This window comes from Vicia villosa, unplaced genomic scaffold (assembly GCF_029867415.1).
Source record: "Vicia villosa cultivar HV-30 ecotype Madison, WI unplaced genomic scaffold, Vvil1.0 ctg.000131F_1_1_1, whole genome shotgun sequence".
Lineage (NCBI taxonomy): Eukaryota > Viridiplantae > Streptophyta > Magnoliopsida > Fabales > Fabaceae > Vicia > Vicia villosa.
In genome coordinates this window covers 31,709-52,531 of record NW_026705025.1, presented here as the reverse complement: position 1 = coordinate 52,531, position 20,823 = coordinate 31,709, and the positions used below count along the sequence as shown (strand labels likewise).

General features: G+C 33.2%; 3 protein-coding genes across 3 annotated transcripts; 2 read left to right on the top strand and 1 right to left on the bottom strand.

Annotated features, from left to right (window-relative positions):
- The first annotated feature begins 518 nt into the window (after window positions 1–518).
- On the top strand, window positions 519–2,308 carry LOC131624474 (uncharacterized). The gene has a single exon (XM_058895415.1). It carries the CDS (start codon window positions 739–741, stop codon window positions 2,218–2,220), a length of 1,482 nt encoding a protein of 493 aa, XP_058751398.1. The 5' UTR covers window positions 519–738; the 3' UTR covers window positions 2,221–2,308.
- Window positions 2,290–7,616, bottom strand: LOC131624473 (protein NUCLEAR FUSION DEFECTIVE 4-like). Its single transcript, XM_058895414.1, has 3 exons — window positions 7,026–7,616; window positions 3,217–4,145; window positions 2,290–3,056 (listed from the first exon to the last, which is right to left on the bottom strand). The coding sequence occupies exons 1-3, from the start codon at window positions 7,461–7,463 to the stop codon at window positions 2,570–2,572; spliced, it is 1,854 nt and encodes a 617-aa protein (XP_058751397.1). The 5' UTR covers window positions 7,464–7,616; the 3' UTR covers window positions 2,290–2,569.
- Window positions 7,617–9,305: 1,689 nt separating this feature from the next.
- Window positions 9,306–9,821, top strand: LOC131624446 (uncharacterized). Its single transcript, XM_058895381.1, has one exon. The coding sequence runs from the start codon at window positions 9,306–9,308 to the stop codon at window positions 9,819–9,821; it is 516 nt and encodes a 171-aa protein (XP_058751364.1).
- Window positions 9,822–20,823: the final 11,002 nt, after the last annotated feature.

The window sequence follows — 20,823 nt, the reverse complement described above, 5'->3', positions numbered from 1 at the left end:
ATATAAATTAATCCAAATTTTCATATTGTTTTAAAAAAATAAATTTTTTATATGATTTTAAAATATCTTCATTTATAAGATTATATATAGTTATAATTACAAAAATATATATTTTTCATTTAAAATAATATTTAAGATAAAAAACTTAATTAAATTTGTGTAACGCTCTGTTGATATATCTAGTCAAGTTTCAATATAGACGTGACTGTCACATTGATATCCAACTGTCTATAATTCAAAGTTTATATAATTTTAGCTTTTTTTAAAAAAATCAAAATACATTTTAGATAGATCAATCAAACGGTCAGGTACTGTTTGACTTCATACAGTACAAATTGCGATTTCATCGAATAAAAATTGAAAAAGGTACAAGATGCTGTAACACTCAAGTTTTTCCTAACAAAAGCCAAAGAAAACTTAACCATAAATTCAGCATTCAATTAAACTATTCCCTTCACAACACTTGTGCATGTTAAATAATCTCTTTTTTCACTCAACTTGTTAAATAATCTGATTACTTAAAAAGATGCAAAGTCCACTTTTAGCCTCAAAGATAGGCGTGAGAAACGCACTTCCAATAACATTTCCAACCCAAACGCACTTTCTTTTCATTAGTGTTTTCATGCCAACCTCCCTAATACATCACACATAGTCTCCACCATTTCCCTTTAACTTTCACAATTTCAACACACAATTCAAAATCAAACACTAAAAATAAAATCCCTATCTATAATCTATATGCACAAATCTTCAGAATTCTCTGATGAAATGGCCTTAAACAACAAATCCAAGAAACCAAATTCCCCTTCAAATTTTTACTTCTTCACAACCCTTTTCTTTATTGTCCTCTTCACTATACCAGCTCTTTTCCTTCTCCACACCCCCACCACCTCTTCTATTTGCACCACCTTTACCTCCCACCACCAATCCAAAGCCTGGTCTGGTGATCTCACATCAGCTGAATTCTCATGGAACAAACTCCAATTCTCTCAACAAAAAAAACCACTTTCGCCTCTCAAAATCGCTGTTTTCACTAGAAAATGGCCTATATCCACAACCCCGGGTGGCATGGAACGCCATGCTTATACTCTTCATACTGCTCTAGCTCAAAGAGGACATAAAGTTCATATTTTTACATCACCCCAAGATGAAAAAACCTCAGAACCTCAACAAGGTAACTACCCTTTTATCCATTTTCATGAAGGTGAAATGGGGAAATGGAGATACAATAAAGCATTGGAACAATATGAGGAAGAGAATAAAAAAGAGCCCTTTGATGTTATTCATTCAGAAAGTGTTGCACTTCCTCATTATGTAGCTAGGAACCTCTCAAACCTTGCAGTGTCTTGGCATGGAATAGCACTTGAGAGTTTGCAATCAGGGATTTTTCAGGACTTGGCTAGAAGATCTGATGAACCCATTTCACCTCTTTTCAACAAAAGTTTGCAGGGTGTTGTGCCTAAGGTGTTGAATGAGATAAGATTCTTCAGAAGCTATGCTCATCATGTTGCTATTAGTGATAGTTGTGGTGAGATGCTAAGGGATTTTTATCAGATTCCTAGTAAAAGAGTTCATGTGATTGTGAATGGTGTTGATGAGGATGAGTTTGGAGAAGATGTTGAGTTGGGGAGAGAATTTAGAATCAAAATCGGGATTCCGAGGAATGTTAGTTTGGTACTTGGTGTAGCTGGGAGATTGGTTAAAGACAAAGGTCATCATCTACTTCATGAAGCATATTCAAGGCTAATAACAAAACATCCTAGTGTGTATTTGATTGTTGCTGGTTCTGGACCATGGGAGAACAGGTACAGGGATTTAGGAAACCAGGTTCTTGTTTTGGGATCAATGAGTCCTACCATGTTAAGAGCATTTTACAATGCGATCGACATTTTTGTCAATCCAACACTTAGGCCACAAGGGCTTGATCTTACTTTGATGGAAGCTATGATGAGTGGGAAGCCTCTTTTGGCATCAAGGTTTCCAAGTATTAAAGGTACTCTTTTGGTTGATGATGAGTATGGTTTCATGTTCTCTCCTAATGTGGAGTCCTTATTAGAAGCACTTGAAGAAGTTGTAAAGGATGGACCTGCGAGGTTAGCACAGAGGGGAAAGGCTTGCCGTGAATTTGCCGCCTCTATGTTTACAGCTAAAAAAATGGCATTAGCATATGAGAGGTTGTTTCTTTGTATAAAAGATCATACATTTTGTATCTACCCTTGAGGCTTAGGCTAGAAACACTTTTTCTTTATTTATTTTGTTTTCATTTTTTCAATACATAAAGATATGAAGCTTATATGTTCTATTCTCATTTTTTTATTTTTACTTTTTCACTTTTCTTAATTTTTGTGTATGCACTGTAGAGCAAAGCAAATTCCTTATTCCTTTTGCTTCTGAATATCTAACTAACCTCTACGATACAACACTACAATACAAACTACATTCCTTAAAAATCACACTAGCTTTTACTCTTACTCTGCTTCTCGACACCTGTACAAGCGAAGCTTATGCTACTGTCGAAATGAATTCAGCCGCACTATGATTGATCATCATGTCTCATTAACAACAAAATTTAAGACACAATAGCATGTGTTGAAGTACGGTGTTCCTCAAAATGTTCATATGCATGTCTGGTTCTTAGGAATAACAGCATACTAGAACATAGTCCCAGGACAGATATGCATCCCCACCAGACAAAAGTCCAGAAGTAGCATTGCCTTCCCATGCAAACTACTGACTCAGACGTTGTCAAGTTTCCCGGCGTTGAGTGTGCCTGAGCATGGGCATCATAAACTAGTGCAGCGAGGAAACCGTAGAGAAGCGAACCAATGGGGATATTTGTTATGACAATGTTGTGATTGACACCAACGCTGTTGGGTCCAAAAAGCTCGGATGTAACTGAAACCGCAGCTGCAAATATGAAACCAGAACTCATTCCTATTAGTGCAGTTCCTGTATGCAGAGCCAGAGAACTGTCTGATGCAGCGAGCAAGAAGAACGCAATCGGTGTTGGTATAAGTGCAATTGAGAGCCAGCCAGTTCTTGCAAAGTAGAACTTACTGCAATGCAGAAAGATAGTTTCATCATAAATGTTATAACTTTATTTACAATATTCACTTCTAATTGAAGACAAAGAAAACAAAAACTATTTTCTCTTATGTAAGACATGTTTGGATTAACTTATTTAAACTTGTCTTATAGAATGAAGATAATGCTTACCTACGAATATAGTCTGGTCCGGCTGAAAGCAAGCGGCCGAAAAACGAAAAGGATGCATAGAGAGTAACAAGGGTAGAAGTACTTGATTTCAGGCCCAGAGATTGAGAAATCTGTCCCAGATTATTGCTATAGACGAGACCAATTGTACCTCCACAGAAGTATGTAATGTAGTATAGCCAAAAGTCTGATCTTCGGAGAAGCACTGCAGCCGAGTGTTCTTCTCCTAGCATTGTCAAGTGATCCTGACCAATCATCCTCTCACAACACATATCACTATCACTTGTCTTCTGACTTGAATACATTGATCCATTGTTGCTTAGCAGGCTGTAAGAATCTCCATTGCCCGTAAGACTATTGTGACGGCTAAGTAGTTCTTTATGCAGCTCAAGAGCATCATCATGAACAAGAAGGAAGCTGGATCCTTCTATCTTAAAGCTGGAATGGATGGTACGTCGAGCCCAAGCCCGGGCATATACAATGCCAGGAATAAACATCGGGAGGGTGAGGAGAAGAATAGTTACACCAAAGTGTAGCCGAGCTGAAGTCATGGAAGAAGCAGTTGAGGCAAACAAGAGGAGATAAAGGCCAGTGAAAATGGCTAGGAAGTTCAAGATTAGAAATACTAGCGAGTCACGGTTAAATGCATCAGGTGGAAGAGGATCTACAGGCGGTTGGCGAAGAATTGGAACAATTGCTGCAATGCAAACAAGAAGGGGAACAAGGGCATTCAAAAGAAGATACAGTTCGTCAGATGAAGGGTCTATGGAATTGGCAGCAAGGGTATAAAGAGCTGCGCTAACACCATTGAAACTCACAGTAAGTGATAATGCAAGTGTTCGGTGAACTGGAAAATTCCTAATGCAGAGAACGAAACATACAGTGTTGAACCAGCAGATGCTACAGCCACTTAAAAGACACAGAAGAAACACCTGCCAATAAGAATTCATAGTAAATCAGCCTGATTGGATAATTATCAGCATATTGGAATTCATGAATGTGTAAAAGTTAATCAGTCTTACCTCAGTTACCCGTAACCATTTACCATGTATAACTACAAAATCACTGAAACTCATTGTTTTAATGTATTCCTCTCAGGTAAAAAAAAACTTTTATTGAATATACAGCATATCTTTACAGGGAAATTACCAGTGTCGGCTGTGTCTCAAATCTAGAGCATCGCTTGTCAAGCTCTTATAGTTTGTAGGAAAAGACTAATTTAGGTAACTTTCATTATGTGTATGTTTGGTGGCGAGATTGTGAAACTGTGGTGACACCTTGTGGCAATCCGAAAGCGCCAAACTTTAGTTTCACAAACTCTGCGACAAAAGAGCATTGGAACACAAGAAATTGAATGTGACGTGATTTGAACACGAAACCAAATATATATGTTATGTTGAAACTTCCAGCTTAAATCAAATAAGTAATAAGCATTTTATTTTAGAGTAAAACCAAGGGAAATAAGAACCCAAAATAAATATCAAGTGAAATTGTTTGATTGATGCAAGCTACAATTGAATTATGAGCTATTCACTTGTAAATTGCAACACATTCACATATCTCATGCAGTTCTAAAGTCTTCGATGAAAATCTCAATCGTTAATCTAGAGATTTTTCTGAACAATTTAGCCTTATTCTTTTAAGGGGGTCAGCTATATGAATCAATTTTCGATACAACATTATATCAAAGAACGTGTTTCTATCTCAATTAGTAATCTAGAGATCTTTCCGAATAATTTTTCTTATAATCTGAGATGAATAAAGTCTAGAAAAAAAAAATTGTTGCATGTAAAATTCCATCTTATTTTCCTAAATGATTTGACCTTTAAGTAGAGTTCATCAAACACTTGAACTCAATCACTCGGTGATTAGCAGAAAATACATTTGAATGCACATTCATTACTATTTCATATATAATTTTTAAAATAAAATATATAATTTACTAATGATTAAGGAATATAAATCCAATGATAACCAATATCCTTCAGGTTTTTTCTGGTACAGGTCACATAAGTTGTATACTATTGCAATAATACTTATGATTAAGGAATATAATTTATTTGCTAAAACATGGCTGCTCTAATTTTTAAAGCAAATAAGAAAGAATTGCTTAGCTGTGCTTTTGGAACCATTCTTAAAACCACAAGAATATACAATGAATGAATCCTTGAAAGCCACCGAAAAACCAGATCTCAAACATAAACGACAAAACATTAAACTCAATATAACCAAACACACAACGTCACAACCTTCAAAACAGGAAAACATGATGACAACGATATTTCAAATATATGTGCCATAAACTTAAATCAAAATTAATTGATATGACTAAGCAATAAAACATTTTTAAGATTAATTTTTTTGATATGACTCATCATTAGAATATTTTAATTGGATATTTTTACACACAGATTAAAAAATATAATCATATTATTGTCGGAAAACATTGTTCTCTAACTATATTAACCTTATAAATTTATTTGAAATAGTGTATAGTGCAATAACTAAAAGACATAATTGGAAAAATAACAATAATTACTACATTGAAAAGTGAGAATGACATTCATTTTGAAACAAATTTTATTTGTTAAAACGACACTCATTATGAAACGGATGGAGTACTTATTTACACTCAAAAGAGAAAATGGATGGTGTACTGACAGACCGTCAACCAAATGACAACCATCTATCCTGCCAAATCAGACAGTAAATTTTAAATTATTAGTATGATTTGACACTTTAAAATATTTTAATTGGATTTTTGTGTAATACTCCCTCCGTCCCATAATGAGTGACTCAACACACCATTTTACACGGATTAAGAAAAATCTATAAAAATAAGAGAGAATGTTGTTTTTACTATAGTACATTTATCATGTATTGAAAATGGTGAAATTTTTATTAATTAGATGGTAGAGTTGAAAAAAGTGTATAAAATTAAAATGTGAGTCATTCATTTTGGGACATCATTTTATTCCAAATGGATCACTCATTCAGGGACGGATAGAGTACTTATTTACATTAACTGTGCACTACCATTAAACTCAAAAGAGAAAATGGATGGTGTACTCAAATTATAAATTATTTTCACACTGTCAATCAATGATAATAATGTATTTTATCAAATCAGATTGTAAAATTTAAATTATTTATATAATTTGAAATTTCAAAATATTTTAAATATTTTAATTAGATGTTTGTGTAATCTGTGGTATTTATTTACACTAATAAATCACTATCTTTAAAGTCTTTGAAAAAAAAATTGTAATTTTCAACATAGAACTGTGTTTTTCATTAATAGTTCTAAGTAGACATAGAAAAACAAAAAAATCCAAAAACAAAAGGAAAAAAAACTATTTAAATTAAAATTTAATTAAGATACATCAACAATATAAAAACAGTATAGAAATATAACATTCTACTATATCATATAAATAATTTAAAAATTACAATCTGATTTAACGGGTGGAATATACGACAATATAAGCGAATCGTCTCTTTTCTCTTTCAATTAATATGAAAATAGTACAATTAACTTTTAATATACTTGAAATTTTCAATCCACATCTATCAACTCCACTATGCATATGATGTTCTTTTAGCTAATTTAACCAGAAATAACTATTTAAATTTATTACATTGATAATTAATTTTAATCATCATATTATTATTTTCAAATTTAAAATAAATTTAAAAAACTAATTATAAAAAATCCATAAAAAGACTTTATTAACATTAATGAAGCTAAGTTTAATTAATATTAAAAAAAATTACTTGTAATGTAAAAAAGTGTAAGAAGAGATTGAAATTACCAGAAAATAAGGCAAATCGATGAAATGGTTGATGAGAAGCCATTGAAGACCATACCCAAAAAAACCCATGAATGCCGTTAGAAACATAACAACCGAAACAGGAAGATAAATAAGCGCCAACCCAGAAGACCAACCGAAAACCTTCCCCATATCATTCGCGGTGGCCAAATAATTAAGCTGCGCCTGAGAAATTCCGAGTGCGGCTTTCAACGACGACGAGTATTGCGAGAAATCAAAATTCGTTCCGGTGAAAGCCTGAATCCAAATCGTGACGACAAGGATCATCCATTTTCTGGATTGTCCCGCCATGAAGAGGAGTAATCGTTTCGTAAACGGAGGAGCTCGCCGCCGTGGGGATGCGGTGGTTGGTTTTGTTGCTGAATGGTGGAAATTGAAATTGATATTGAATCTGTTATTAGTGTCTCTGCGTGGCCTCATTTTGGTGGATTTATATATATATATATATATATATATATATATATATTTTTGTTGAGAAGAAATATAATTTTGATTTTTTGTTTTATTTAGAAAAATTGGAAGTGCGATGCGTCAGTTTCGTAGTAGTATTTTTCCATGAATTACGTCCCTACCATCGTGCTTTTGTCATCTTTGTATGGGGCTCAGCTAATATACATACATAATACACTCACAGGAAGCATCGTGTCTTGTTTTAGATTTTGTCTTTATAAATAAAATAACTCATGTGTAATTTAATACCACTCCACTCATATCTTTAATATAAGAGGTTTTTTTTTATTCATTCAATAATTAATTTGTTTGATCTGTATATAAATTATTATAGGGTTAAATATATTTTTTTTAATAAACAAATTTAATTAATTTAAAAGGCAAAAATATACAAAGTGATCCATGAATCTAACCTTAAAAAAAGACAAAACCTAAAAGAGAGCATCCGAGTAATTCATCCTTAGACGAGTAATATGCTTTCTAATTTTAATATTATACCACCCTCTATACATTATTTTATCAATTATACAGTATCCGATTTGAGTAATGTCTACATTATTTTCAAAAATCTTGTCATTCCTGAGCCTCCATATGCCGTATACAGTTTCAGTGACCGTTAGTTTCATAATTTTTTATTTACAACTTTTTCCTTTACATTGTTTCATAATTCATGGAAGTTCTTGTTTACCCTCGAAGCGTGTAATTTAAATACCAAATTTGGGGGAAAATAAAAAAATATATTACAGGGGTAAACTTTACACTTAGGAAGCAAAAGACATAGTATTTTTATATTTTAATGAAGTATTTAAAAAAAAAATTACAGAAAAAAAAACGAATTTCGCCTATATTACATGAGGTTTTGTATATTTAACCTTAAAATAAATGGTTAATATTTTATATTTGAGGAATATTGTATATCACAGAATATATGTCATTTTATTATATAGCTACTTTATAAAAACATTATTCTTTCTGTTCGACAATTATAAATGAATGAAATAAAGAATTTATAATTTTGAACGATGATTTTGATCTCCTTTATGGCGATGTTGGGTGGTTCTGTATGATTAACACTCCAATGTCGAAGTCAGTTCAAGATCAAGATGGGTATAGTGAAAAATGCATATAAGAGATTGTACATTGCTCTTAACATGTGAACTGATTTTATACTTGGATCAAATGGAGTGGATTTAAGATGGATTAGGCTTTGGTCAATTGGATCTTTAAGCCGGTCCAAAATAGTTGCTCCCAATACTTGGTCAGACACAAAAGGAGTTGAGGGAAACTTTAAGTATTATTCATCGGTCTCCATGACGTGGTCTTATGTGAAATGAAACTGAAAAGATTAAAATCGGTTGGAGAAAATAGCGGGGAACAATCTCATTAAATACGGTCCCATCATTGAAATGGTTCGTCATCGTTTTAAACTGACAACATCTCTTATATTCTCTATTTTTTATATCAACGTAGAATTAAAATATATTATAATATATTATGTCAATACAATTTTAGTTTTAATAAATATTTTTCTTCTTAAAATAACATCAATGAATAAGATTGGTTTATTTTCATATATTGTTAAAATACAATGTTAAATTGTAAATGTCAAATGATATCAATCTTTTAAAATAATAATAATAATAATAATAATAATAATAATAATAATAATAATAATAATAATAATAATAATAAGAATAAGGATTAAATATATTTTTGTTCTCTATAAAATTACTCAATTTTGTTTTTGGTGACATGTTTTGGTCCCCACAAAATTATAATGCATGTATTTTTAGTCCTCACTGTTAAATCGATATGTATTTTCAGGGGAGAAAGCCAAATGTGCCTTGGAGAAGGGTATTTTTTGGTAATAGTGCCAGACCGAGGGCTGCTTTTATTCTTTGGCTTGCTTGCAGGAACAGACTGTCGACCAAGGACAGAATTAGCAAATTTGGAGTACAAACTGATGGGAAGTGCATATATTGTGGAGATGAGGAAAGCTGTCAACACCTGTTTTTTGAGTGCAGGGTAACAAGACATTTATGGCTGCAAGTGTTGAATTGGCTGAAGCTGCCCCATACGCCCCACAGATGGGACTTGGAATTAGAGTGGATTAGCAAAACTGTCAGCAGGAGCAATGTTCGAAGTAAAACTCTACAAGTGGCGATAGCTGAAGTAGTGTATGCTGTTTGGAATGTGCGTAACCATAAGATTTTCCAGGAGGACAGTCACATGGAGCTGGATAACCACCAGATTATACAGAATATAAAATGGAGATTGAGTGGAACTCCTAGGTTGGAAGCTTATTGCCATACCCTTGACATTGATTAGTCTGTGCCTTGTTGTTTTTATTTAGTCTGTTTCGATGCCTGGATCGGCTACGATCGGCATGTACTTAACGATCATTTTTGGAATAAAATTATTCATATTTGCTCCAAAAAAATCGATATGTATTTTTAAATGATTATTTTACAGACATATTTAGAACGTTAAAAAAAGTTCATCGAAAAAAAAGGAACTCAAAATTTGATTTCTAAGTCGAGTTTTGCATTACTTTTATCATTATCTTTTGAAATTTAAAAAATTCATATTTAATTCTTCTCATTTTAAAAAATTATATAATTTGATAAAGAAATATTTTATAGTATTATAAACACGTATAAAAAAATTATTCAAAAATTTAAAAATTTAAGGGTAATTAAACAGTTTTTAAAATTTTAAAAAATAGCCGAGACTAAAACTGCATACATAAAATTTTTTTTTTTTTTTTGAATCAAACGGCTTTGTATTAATTCAAAAAACAAATATGTACAAGGCGATCGCAAACGATCCCGCCCTTAATGACAAGAACACAAACAGACTAAAAATGATTTCCTAAACCATTAGCATGGCTAGGTGCTTTCTAATTCTTCTATTTTCCCAGACTCTATATACAAGAGCATCTATGATATCTTTCACTATCCTTTTGCTATCTATATCTTTCCCAAAAATTCTGCTATTCCTATAATTCCATGTCTGGTAAATTGTTTCAGCAGCAGCACATTTCAATATACTACTCCTCCAACCTTTACCCTTGCATTTACTTATCAACCAAGTGAGTTCCTCATGCCAATTTGAGGGTTGATGCAACACATTGATCCATGCTAGAACTTGTGTCCATATTCCCCGGGTTCCTGAGCACGCAAAGAACAAGTGCTGGGTAGTCTCAATCTCACCACAAAAGATACAGAAGGGACTAGGAACCTGGCTGAATCTATAAAGTCTCTCCCTTGTGGCCAACCGGTCGTGACACGCAAGCCACAAGGTAAATTGTGCCCTTGGTCTTGCATAGTTGTTCCAGAGCAAGTGATACCAAGACACACACAGCTCCACATTCTTGATCGCACGATAAACCGTTTTGGACCGGAATTGATTCGTCTGCAGATTGCACATCACCACATTATACTCTTCCCTTTGCTTCAGCACTGCTTTCATGATCCAGGAGAATTGCGGTTTCGAGGTCATCTGCATCACACTGTCAGTTTTAACATAATAAGCGTGAATCCATTTTATCCATAGATTATCTGTTTTGTTGTGGATATTCCATAGCATCTTCATCAGTTGCACTCTATTCCAAACAGTGATGTCCATAAGATTAAGGCCTCCATTTTTTTTTGGGCTACACACACGTTTCCAGGCAACCGGGGATTTACGGGTGATGTTGCTGTTTCCAGACCAGATAAAACTCCTACAAATTGCATCAATTCTTTGGGTGACAGCCTTAGGAAGAGCAAGACACTGCATCCAAAAATTAATTGTTGCAAAAAGGACGCTCTGAACCAGTTGTACTCTGCCGGCATAGGTGAGGAGTTTTGCACTCCAATGACTGATTCTATGAACTATCTTATCAAGTAAAGGTAAGTATTGCCTGATGGATAGTCGCTTATCAGTGATAGGTATGCCCAAATACCTGAAGGGCAGGGTGCCCTCCCTGAAACCAGATTTATGCAAGATATCCTGTTTAGTTTGCTCATCCACTGCGCCAAAATAAACGGAACATTTCTGGTTATTAACTCTGAGGCCTGTTGAATTAGAGAACCTGTAAAAACAATCAAGCATAGCATCAACAGACTTGATATCCCCACGGGCAAAGAGAAGTAAGTCATCAGCAAAGCTGAGACTAGAGATCCTCACTTTTCTGCATTTAGAATGAAACTGAAAATTCTGGTCAGCATCAAGAGTTTGCAGATATCTAGTCAAATACTCCATGACCAAAACAAAAAGAAGGGGGGAAATAGGGTCCCCCTGTCGTATTCCTCTTTTGGCCACCATCACAGGGGTATATGCACCATTGACATTGAACCTGTATGTGACTGTTTGTACCAAAGTCATAATCCATTCCACAAACAGATTAGGGATGCTCAGTTCTCTCATTATGTGCTCTAGTGCTCTCCATTCTACCATGTCGTACGCCTTCTGCATGTCCAGCTGCATCATACACTTAGGGGGTCCGTTCTTCCTTCCATAGCTTTTCATGAGTTCCATGGCAAGGAGGACATGGTCATGGAGATGCTGGCCAGGGACAAAAGCACCTTGATTCTTATCCACAATACTTCCAATCACCTTGCCCAGTCTGTTTGTAAGAATTTTTGAGATAATCTTGCACACGGTATTACAACAAGATATTGGTCTAAAGTCTTTAAGAGTTGATGCTCCTTCATGCTTAGGGATGAGTGTAACAAGAGTGCAATTGAATTCTTTATAAATCCTATTGCATCTGAAAAATTCCTTAACAGCATTACAAACATCTGTTTTCACTGTAGGCCAAGAAGCTTTGAAGAACTTAGCACCAAATCCATCTATGCCGGGTGTTTTATTATCACCTATGCCATCCAAAGCAGCTTTAATCTCCTCTTCATTCACCTGAGAAATTAGCATGTCCATCTGGGGTTGGCTCAACTGAGGTCCTTTCCTCATGACAGCAACATTCACACCATCTAATCTAGCTTCATTCTGCCCCATGAGAGAACTGTAGAAAGCCAAAACCTCATGTTCAATATCCTCTTGTTTTAGGGCCAAACTACCATCCTGCCTTATGATACTTTTGATAACCTTTTTCCTGGACCTGGCTTTCACACTAGCATGGAAATATGCATTATTCCCGTCCCCTAGTCTTAGCCAGTCAATTTTTGCCTTCTGACTAATGTCCATTTCATCTAGTTCATTCCACTTCAAAAGTTCATTAGTCCAATGTTTCACTAACTCTATGTGAGTAGGATTCATCCTATCTGTAATCAGATTAGCTTGGGCTAGTGAGAGCTCTCTTCTGGCATTGTCAATATTCCTCTTAAGCCCCTGCAAGGGCCTACATAACTTGCTGAGTGCTGGGGCAAGTCTTCTCAATTTGTACCACAGTATACTCATTGGTTTGCCTCTAATAGGTTTGCACCAGCTAGCAGCTACAACATGGTGGAACTGATCCATCTTAGTGAGACAATTATTAAATTTGAAGTGATATCTACCATGGGTCTGCTGCTCCTGTTCCTTGAGACAGAGGGGGCTATGGTCTGAAATACTAGGGGCCATAATAGTGAGCAGAGAATTCTCATGCCTTTTCATCCAATCAAGATTGCCAAGGACTCTATCTATTCTAGAGTAAATAGTGCCCTCTGAATGTTTATTGGACCAGGTGTAATAGTCTCCCTCACTATCCATTTCACCCACCTCACATTTCTCCATCATTCTTTTCATGTCTATAAATTCTGATTCAGTGACCTCTCTACCACCTATCCTGTCAATTGCTTTCAGGACATTATTAAAATCTCCTAAAATACCCCAAGGTCCAGTTAGGTTAGTCTTTAGTCCTTCAAGATCTTTCCATAATATTCTTCTATCAGCCAGATTATTCATAGCATAGATGGCAGTGAGCCAATAGTCAAAATTACCTTGCAAATCATGAACACTGCAATGCAACATTTGGCTGGTGCTACTGTGATACTGAATGGTGACTTTGCTAGCATCCCAAATAATCCAAATTCTTCCATTATGGTGCTTGTCGTAATTATCTAATGCAGTGCCCTGAAACTTCAACTTCTGTCTAATAGCCTGAGCTTTATTAGATTTAACTCTAGTTTCTAACAAAATGACAATAGCAGGTTTAAGATTATAGAGTAGGGAGCTGACTTCTCTAATCTTACCTAGCTTATTAAGCCCCCTAATATTCCAGGATATGATCATGTATTATCTATGATCACTAAAGGCTCATTCACAAGCTTTAGTGCATCAAAGACATTACCACATGGGATAGAGGAGCTCACCTCTTCAATAGCAAGGGCCTTGCCTTTTCTCTGTCTCTCCACAGTAGTCCAGTTATCATCATGATTCACTTGAGGGGATTCTTTGCTTTGTGTCTCTACTATCTCGAGTTTCTTAGGAGCCTTTGGTTGCCATTTCCTTTCCTGTTTTTTTGGGGGAGTCTCCTCACAACTATGCCCAATTTTTTGACACCGATGGCAGAATTTTGGCTTCCATTCATACTCTATCAATTGCTTCATCTTCTGGCCCTCTCTGTCTTTAATAGTGATCTCATTTATAGGTGGTAGAGTGACATCCATTTCAACTAGTATTCTCGCATAGGATACACGGAGCTTCTGCGCGGTACATTCATCTGTTACAATCGGATTGCCCAATGCACTTCCTATCTTCTCAAGGCTTTTCTTTCCCCAGAGATACAGAGGTAGTTGGGGTAACTTGACCCAGATAGGGATTGTTCGCAGCATGTCTTTCTTCATATCAAAATCCGGCTTCCAATCTCTTAGTAACATAGGCATGTTGCGGATGGTATACGGCCCCTTCATCAGCACATCCTCTTTGTCCTGCTGCGAATGGAATCGGAGAATGAAATAGCCATCATCATTGTATCTCATCTCTGGTAATTTGACAAAGTTCCAATTCTTCATCATGAAACCCTTCACCGCGTTCATACTTAGCTCGCCTCCAAGAACGTACATAATGAGAGCTGATTCCCAATACAACAGTTCCGAGATAATGTCTTCTTCACCAATCTCCACTTCCACCACGCCATCAACAATCTGTGGAGCAACAAAGTCCAGATGCAGCCCATTTGACGGGTTTCTGTTGCCGCTAATAACATCAGTCCAAAGTCGTTTTGGTTCCTCCGTTATCGTCTTCGTCAGATCTATCGTTGGGTTTGGTTGAGCTGCCGTAGTCTTAGTTGCAGTAGGTGTCGTAACATCAGTTTTTGGGCTTTCCACCCCCTTCTCTTGGGGTAGTTTACCGATGTTCTCCTGGGTGGCCGGAGATGCCGATGCCGATTTCCGCGGCCTTCCTCTCCCCTTTCCGCCCATCAAACCCTCTTCCCAGAAAATATACATAAAATTTTTATAGGGACTAAAATATATTATTTTTTTAATAAGGACTAAAAATAAAATTTAAAATATTTATAGAGACTAAAAACATACTTCACCCTAATAATAAATATTATTTTATATTTATTTGAGAAGATCAACTTAATTACTATGAAAGTATAGTTTTAATTTAAGTGAAATATACTCTTTATATTGATGGTGTATGTTAGCTATTTCACTAATGTTATCTTGACACTATTTTTTATACCATTACACTATTTATCATATTTATTAAGTTACTAATATTTTTAAAATAAAAATATATTATTTATAAAAAATATATTTTTTTAATTTACTTTGTAACACAAATATAAGATATATTGCGTCATTAATATTATCATGAATTTAATTAGTATACACCGAAAGTGTAAAGAAATTTTAAACTATCAATTAATCGTGATTGTTAGATTTTCACTAGAATTTAAATTTTATTTTAATTATCTATAAAACAACACCTATGAATATTTATGATGTATTGACCATGTAAAAAAATTGCAGTGAGAGTACATCACAATTAATCTCTTTTATCATTGCATTAACCATACAAATATAATTTATTAACTACTTATTAAACTTAATTTATTAATCACTTTTTGTAATTTTATTAACCAATAAAATATTAATTATTAATATAATTTGTTTTTTTTAATGTACTTATAATTTATGATTATGTTAATTATTGTTCGAGTAATTTATCGACATTAGAATTTTTGTGACATAACATTTGTAAATTGCTGTTAAATTTCTTATTTATTATGATTAATTTTATTATTTGAGATTATAATAAATATTTTTTTAAAGACATGTAATATTTTATGAAATCCAATAATTTATTTTAAATCTTATTTTTTTTATTAAAATATACTTCAATTCTCTAAGTATTATGTAAGCAATGGACATACCATATCAGTGTGACGATGTTTGACATGATCATTGTGTGATAGAGAAAATAATTAAATATTTATTTAAATATTTTTCAAAACTTTTAATTTTATTTCAATTACTATTCTCTATTAAGTGAAAAAATTTACATGTCAATTTTATATAATGAAAAACAAATATCATTTATTCAATATAATATTATTTTATGAAAATTTATATTGAAGATATTGTAGTCTTATGTTATTAATGAAAATTTATGACTATTTTAATTATATCTTTAAAATTAAATAAATCAAAATCACATTTTTTTTCTGCGTATCATAGATGCAAAGACGAGAATTCGAACTCACATCATTCTACTTGTTCACCTTTAAAAATTGTGAATTTCGGCCATTAGATTACTCATTTTAGAATTCTATGTATATGTCTCGAAATATATTCTTTGCGAATATTGGCAATGCTATTTTACTACATAGCTATTTTTTAAAAAACACTATAATTACTACTTGAGTTTTTTATTAAATTAAAAAAAAGAAAGTATAAGTATGTAGTTCACCCTAAAAGCTTGTTTTCATATACTCTATTTTGAATTTCAAGATTCAGAACCTAAATAAATACGTTCACTCCAAAAATCTAATGTGTAATGTTATACCAAATCCAAATCATGAGCGAAATTTGTGTTCTTTGCATGATTTAATGTAATTAGTTCCTTCCATCTAGGATGTTTTCCATCAAATCTTATACTACTATCTTGATACTAATATAGCTCTATATCACCTCTGATTAGTCCATTGAAAAGACTCCTCCAATTTTAGAAGACTCCAAGCCACATGTTCTTCCTTACCAATCATTTCCACTTCATCAAGTTACCAAATTGAAGGGATGGAGAATTGAAGTTGGAATTGGTAAAGCGAGGTGTACTCGATATCAATGACATGGTATTTTGTCCGTTGTGTTTGGAAGTTGAGGAAGATTTAGAGCATCTCTTTTTATTGTGTAGGATAACTTCTCTTTGGTGGAACCGTTTGTGTTTGTGGCTTCGGTTGCCTATTGTTGGTACGAGCACTTCGATTGTTGAACATTTACTTTGGTTGGAGGGCGCTTGTAAAACGGTTTTTTCGTTGGATTTAGGTTGGTTCTTTGGGTTGATTTTTTGTTGGGTAGTTTGGAAATGTAGGAATGATATCATTTTCAATAATTTTGTTTTGTCTTCCTTTGATGGTTTGAGTTTGATCAAATTGATCTCTTGGGATTGGTTGGTTGTCTTCTACAAAGGGGATGTTAATGGTACTTGGGAAGAGTGGTGTATTGATCCTAGACTAGTACTTTGTTGATTGTTTTGAGGGGAGGTGTTCTTCTTTTGTATTCTTATTGTATTTTGGGTTGTAGCACCCCTAGTGCTATTTATTGAATCCATTTTGCTTAAAAAAAAAAAGAAGGGATGGAGAATGATATTATTCAAATGAAAAAATGAAAACTTTGAATTTAATTATATAGTACCTGAGAAATGTTTAATGAAAAAATGAAAGGAAAAAAAAAGTAAGTAGATGGGAGAGGAAAATTGAAAGAAAAAAAAAAGAGTGAAACTTTTGAAACAAAAATAGAAGAAAATCTTTTTATTTTTGGGCTAATGCCCTTTTCTTTAAAAAAAATGAAATTAGTAAAATTATTAATGAAATATGTATAAAATAAATAATTAATAACATATATTTTGGATAATAAATAACATGAATAAAAAAATTATATATTTGTTATAAATAAAATTTTTAACTTTTTAATATTTATATTATAAAAAAAATGCCCAAAAAAACAAGTGTCCTATTTTGTGTCCAAGTAACATTATTCTTTAAAAAATAGCATAATGTTTTCTTAAAAAAATCATTTAATTTAAATAAATCTTAAATTCCAAATTTTTAATAAGAGTACCTCCTAATTTTTATAATAAATACATTATGAATTGATTATTTTAATAACCAATAAAATAAAATATTATAATATTATTTTGAAAAGGTTTCTTATCAAATTTTACCTTCGAATTAATTTTAGGAGTACACGCTCCTTATAATTAGTTGTAGTATAATATATTGCTCAATGTAACTTAGTAGATCATTTCATATTGTGATATATATGAAAATGGATCCAACACGATATACATATTCTTAATACTTTATGAGAGAACTTACATTAGATGCCACCAGCTTAACCAATCAAGGTACAGAGAGCACCATGTGTTAATTAACTCGAAATCATGTTATTTTTCAATATTATATATGTTAATTAAGAACTTAATAATATTCTTTGTGCTTTTTTGTCTGGTGGCGGATCCAAATGTTTGTGGTGACTCAGGAGCTTGATGAAGTTTCCTTTGCATATTCTCAATCAAATTTTTTATATTTTAGTATTAGTACAATGCACACAGTGGCGGAGGGAGAGTATAATGAGGGGGTTCAATTGAACCCCCTGGATTTTAAAATATTGCACCAATATCTCTATTTTATTTGATTTTGAACCCCCTGAAAAAATAGTTTTGCACCCATAGCCCAAGTTCAAATTAACCTTTGATTTCTAGCCCAAGTTTAGGAATGTTTGGTTAAGACTTTGTTATTGGACACAAAAATTTTTAATAGATAAACTATATATAATATAAATTTAATAGATAAATTATATATAATATTTGGTGTCATCTAAGGTGAGACACTTGTTATATGCCTCACCGGTTCCAAATTTTTAAATAAAAAATGAGAAGAGTAGACACATTCTCACACCCGAGTCTGACCCATTATCTTTCTCATCGTTTCCTTTCTAATTCGTAAAAATATTGCAGATCAAAAATTAATGCTCTCAAATTTGTAACCAAGATAGAGTATATAGGGAGAGAATTTAGTTTTTACATCAAACACACCTCTGCCAAAATAGATGAAGAGACCAATAAACTCCACACCTATAAAATTTAAAGTTATAATAGGGTTTAAAATTTTTACAAAATAATCGTAATAATTAGATGTTATAAAAACCTTTGCAAATGTACTTTTCAATGTTTTTATCTTTTTCGATTTTGTTCCCAAGTGTCTAAGGGGAATTTTTATTAGGAAACTTTTAGATTGTGGCATGGAAAATGTCCAAATATTGTCACAAATTCTCAATTTAAGATAGATTCATATTCTTGCAACTAAAATATGTTATTTGGAACTTGTAAATTGACCAAAGTGTTAGGATTAACACATTGCAAGTGGTAGTATCACTTGCAAGGAGGGGAGGAAGGAGTGATGATTAGTTTTTTTTTATAGCCACTAAAGGATGAGGGTGAAGAGGCACATTGTTAAAATTGTGTCTTCTAACTTTAAGAACACATTTTATTCTTCCTGCATAACTTTTGATCAAGTGTGAAATGACTAATTAAATCTTGTAGGCTTTTTTAATCAAACGGATAATTTGAGTGGTACATGGGTGGGGATTTCATTAAACTCACCTTAGAATTCACCATAGTATTTATCACACTTTTGATTAAAAAGTAAATGAAATAAAATATAAGTAAATAAATATAAAAATTACAATAATTATTGTCACATATCTATAACATAAATTTTATATTTTAAAATAATTTATACATCTTTAAATGAAACAATTATTAAAGTTAAATGGATAATTTTAGTAGACCTCTAACATAAATTTTATATTTTAAAATAATTTTTTGACATCTAAAGTATTATTTTTAATTTCAAGTCGTTTCTTTATATATGTTGAAATAGTAATATATTATTGTTTCCAATTGCAATCACCAAAAGTAATTTAAAACCTTAGTATTAAATCTATAATATAAGAAAATTTGTTGGTCTGGAAATCACAAAAATACTTTTTTATTATCTTAGTCTAAATTAATAATTTGGGGTTAAAAAATGTCTTTTGTTGATTTTTTCCAACACACTTTTCACTTTCCAACTCACTTATCACTTTTTCACTTTTTTACTTTTCTCTTTTCACTTTCCACTTTTCACTTTTTCACTCACATTTTATTACTTTATTATTATTATTATTTCTAATAAACTATTAATCAAAATGTGGTAAGACTTTAGTGCTCCTGTTAGGTGCTATAAGTGTGGAGAATCTGGACATCGTAGGCATGAGTGCAAGAGTGAAGAGAAGAAGTCTTCAAATGTGGTAAGGCGGGACATATTGCGACTGATTGTAGAGGGAAGACGGTGACTTGCTACAACTGCGGTGAAGAGGGTCATATCAGTCCACAGTGTATGAAACCAAAGAAGAATCAATCCGGTGGGAAAGTGTTTGCTTTGTCTGGGTCAGAGACTACTCCTGAGGATCGATTGATTAAAGGTACATGTTTTATCCATGGCACACCTTTAATTGCGTTTATTGATACTGGAGCGACTCATTCGTTTATTTCTTTGGATTGTGCTAAAAGATTGAATTTGGAAATATCTAATATGAATGGAAGTATGGTTATTGACACTCCTGCGACGGGTTTAGTGACTACTTCGTTTGCTTGTTTGAATTTTCCGATTGATTTTTTTAGTAGGGAGTGCGTAATGGACTTAGTGTGCCTTCCGCTAGAACGACTTGATATCATCCTGGGAATGAACAGCTTGGAATTCAACCAGATTCATATCAATTATTTTACGAAGACGGTTACTTTTCCTGAAACTGTTAGTGTTGAGGACTTGGCGATGACTGCTAGACAGGTAGGCGAGGCAGTTAAAGACAAAGCTACTGTGTTTATGTTGTGTGCATCAATGGAAATAAAACGAAAGGCGGTGAGTAGTGAATTACCGGTAGTGTGTGAATTTCCGGAAGTTTTTCCAGAAGACGTGAGAGAGTTGCCACCTGAGAGAGAAGTGAAGTTTGCTATTGATTTGATTCTTGGAACTAGTCTTGTGTCGATGGTGCCTTATCGTATGCTGACATCTGAGTTGGCTAAATTGAAGAGTCAATTAGAACAGTTGCTTGAGAAGGAATTTATTCTTCCAAGTGTTTTGTCGTGGGGTACTCCGGTGTTGTTGGTGAAGAAGAAATAGCGTTCCATGAGATTG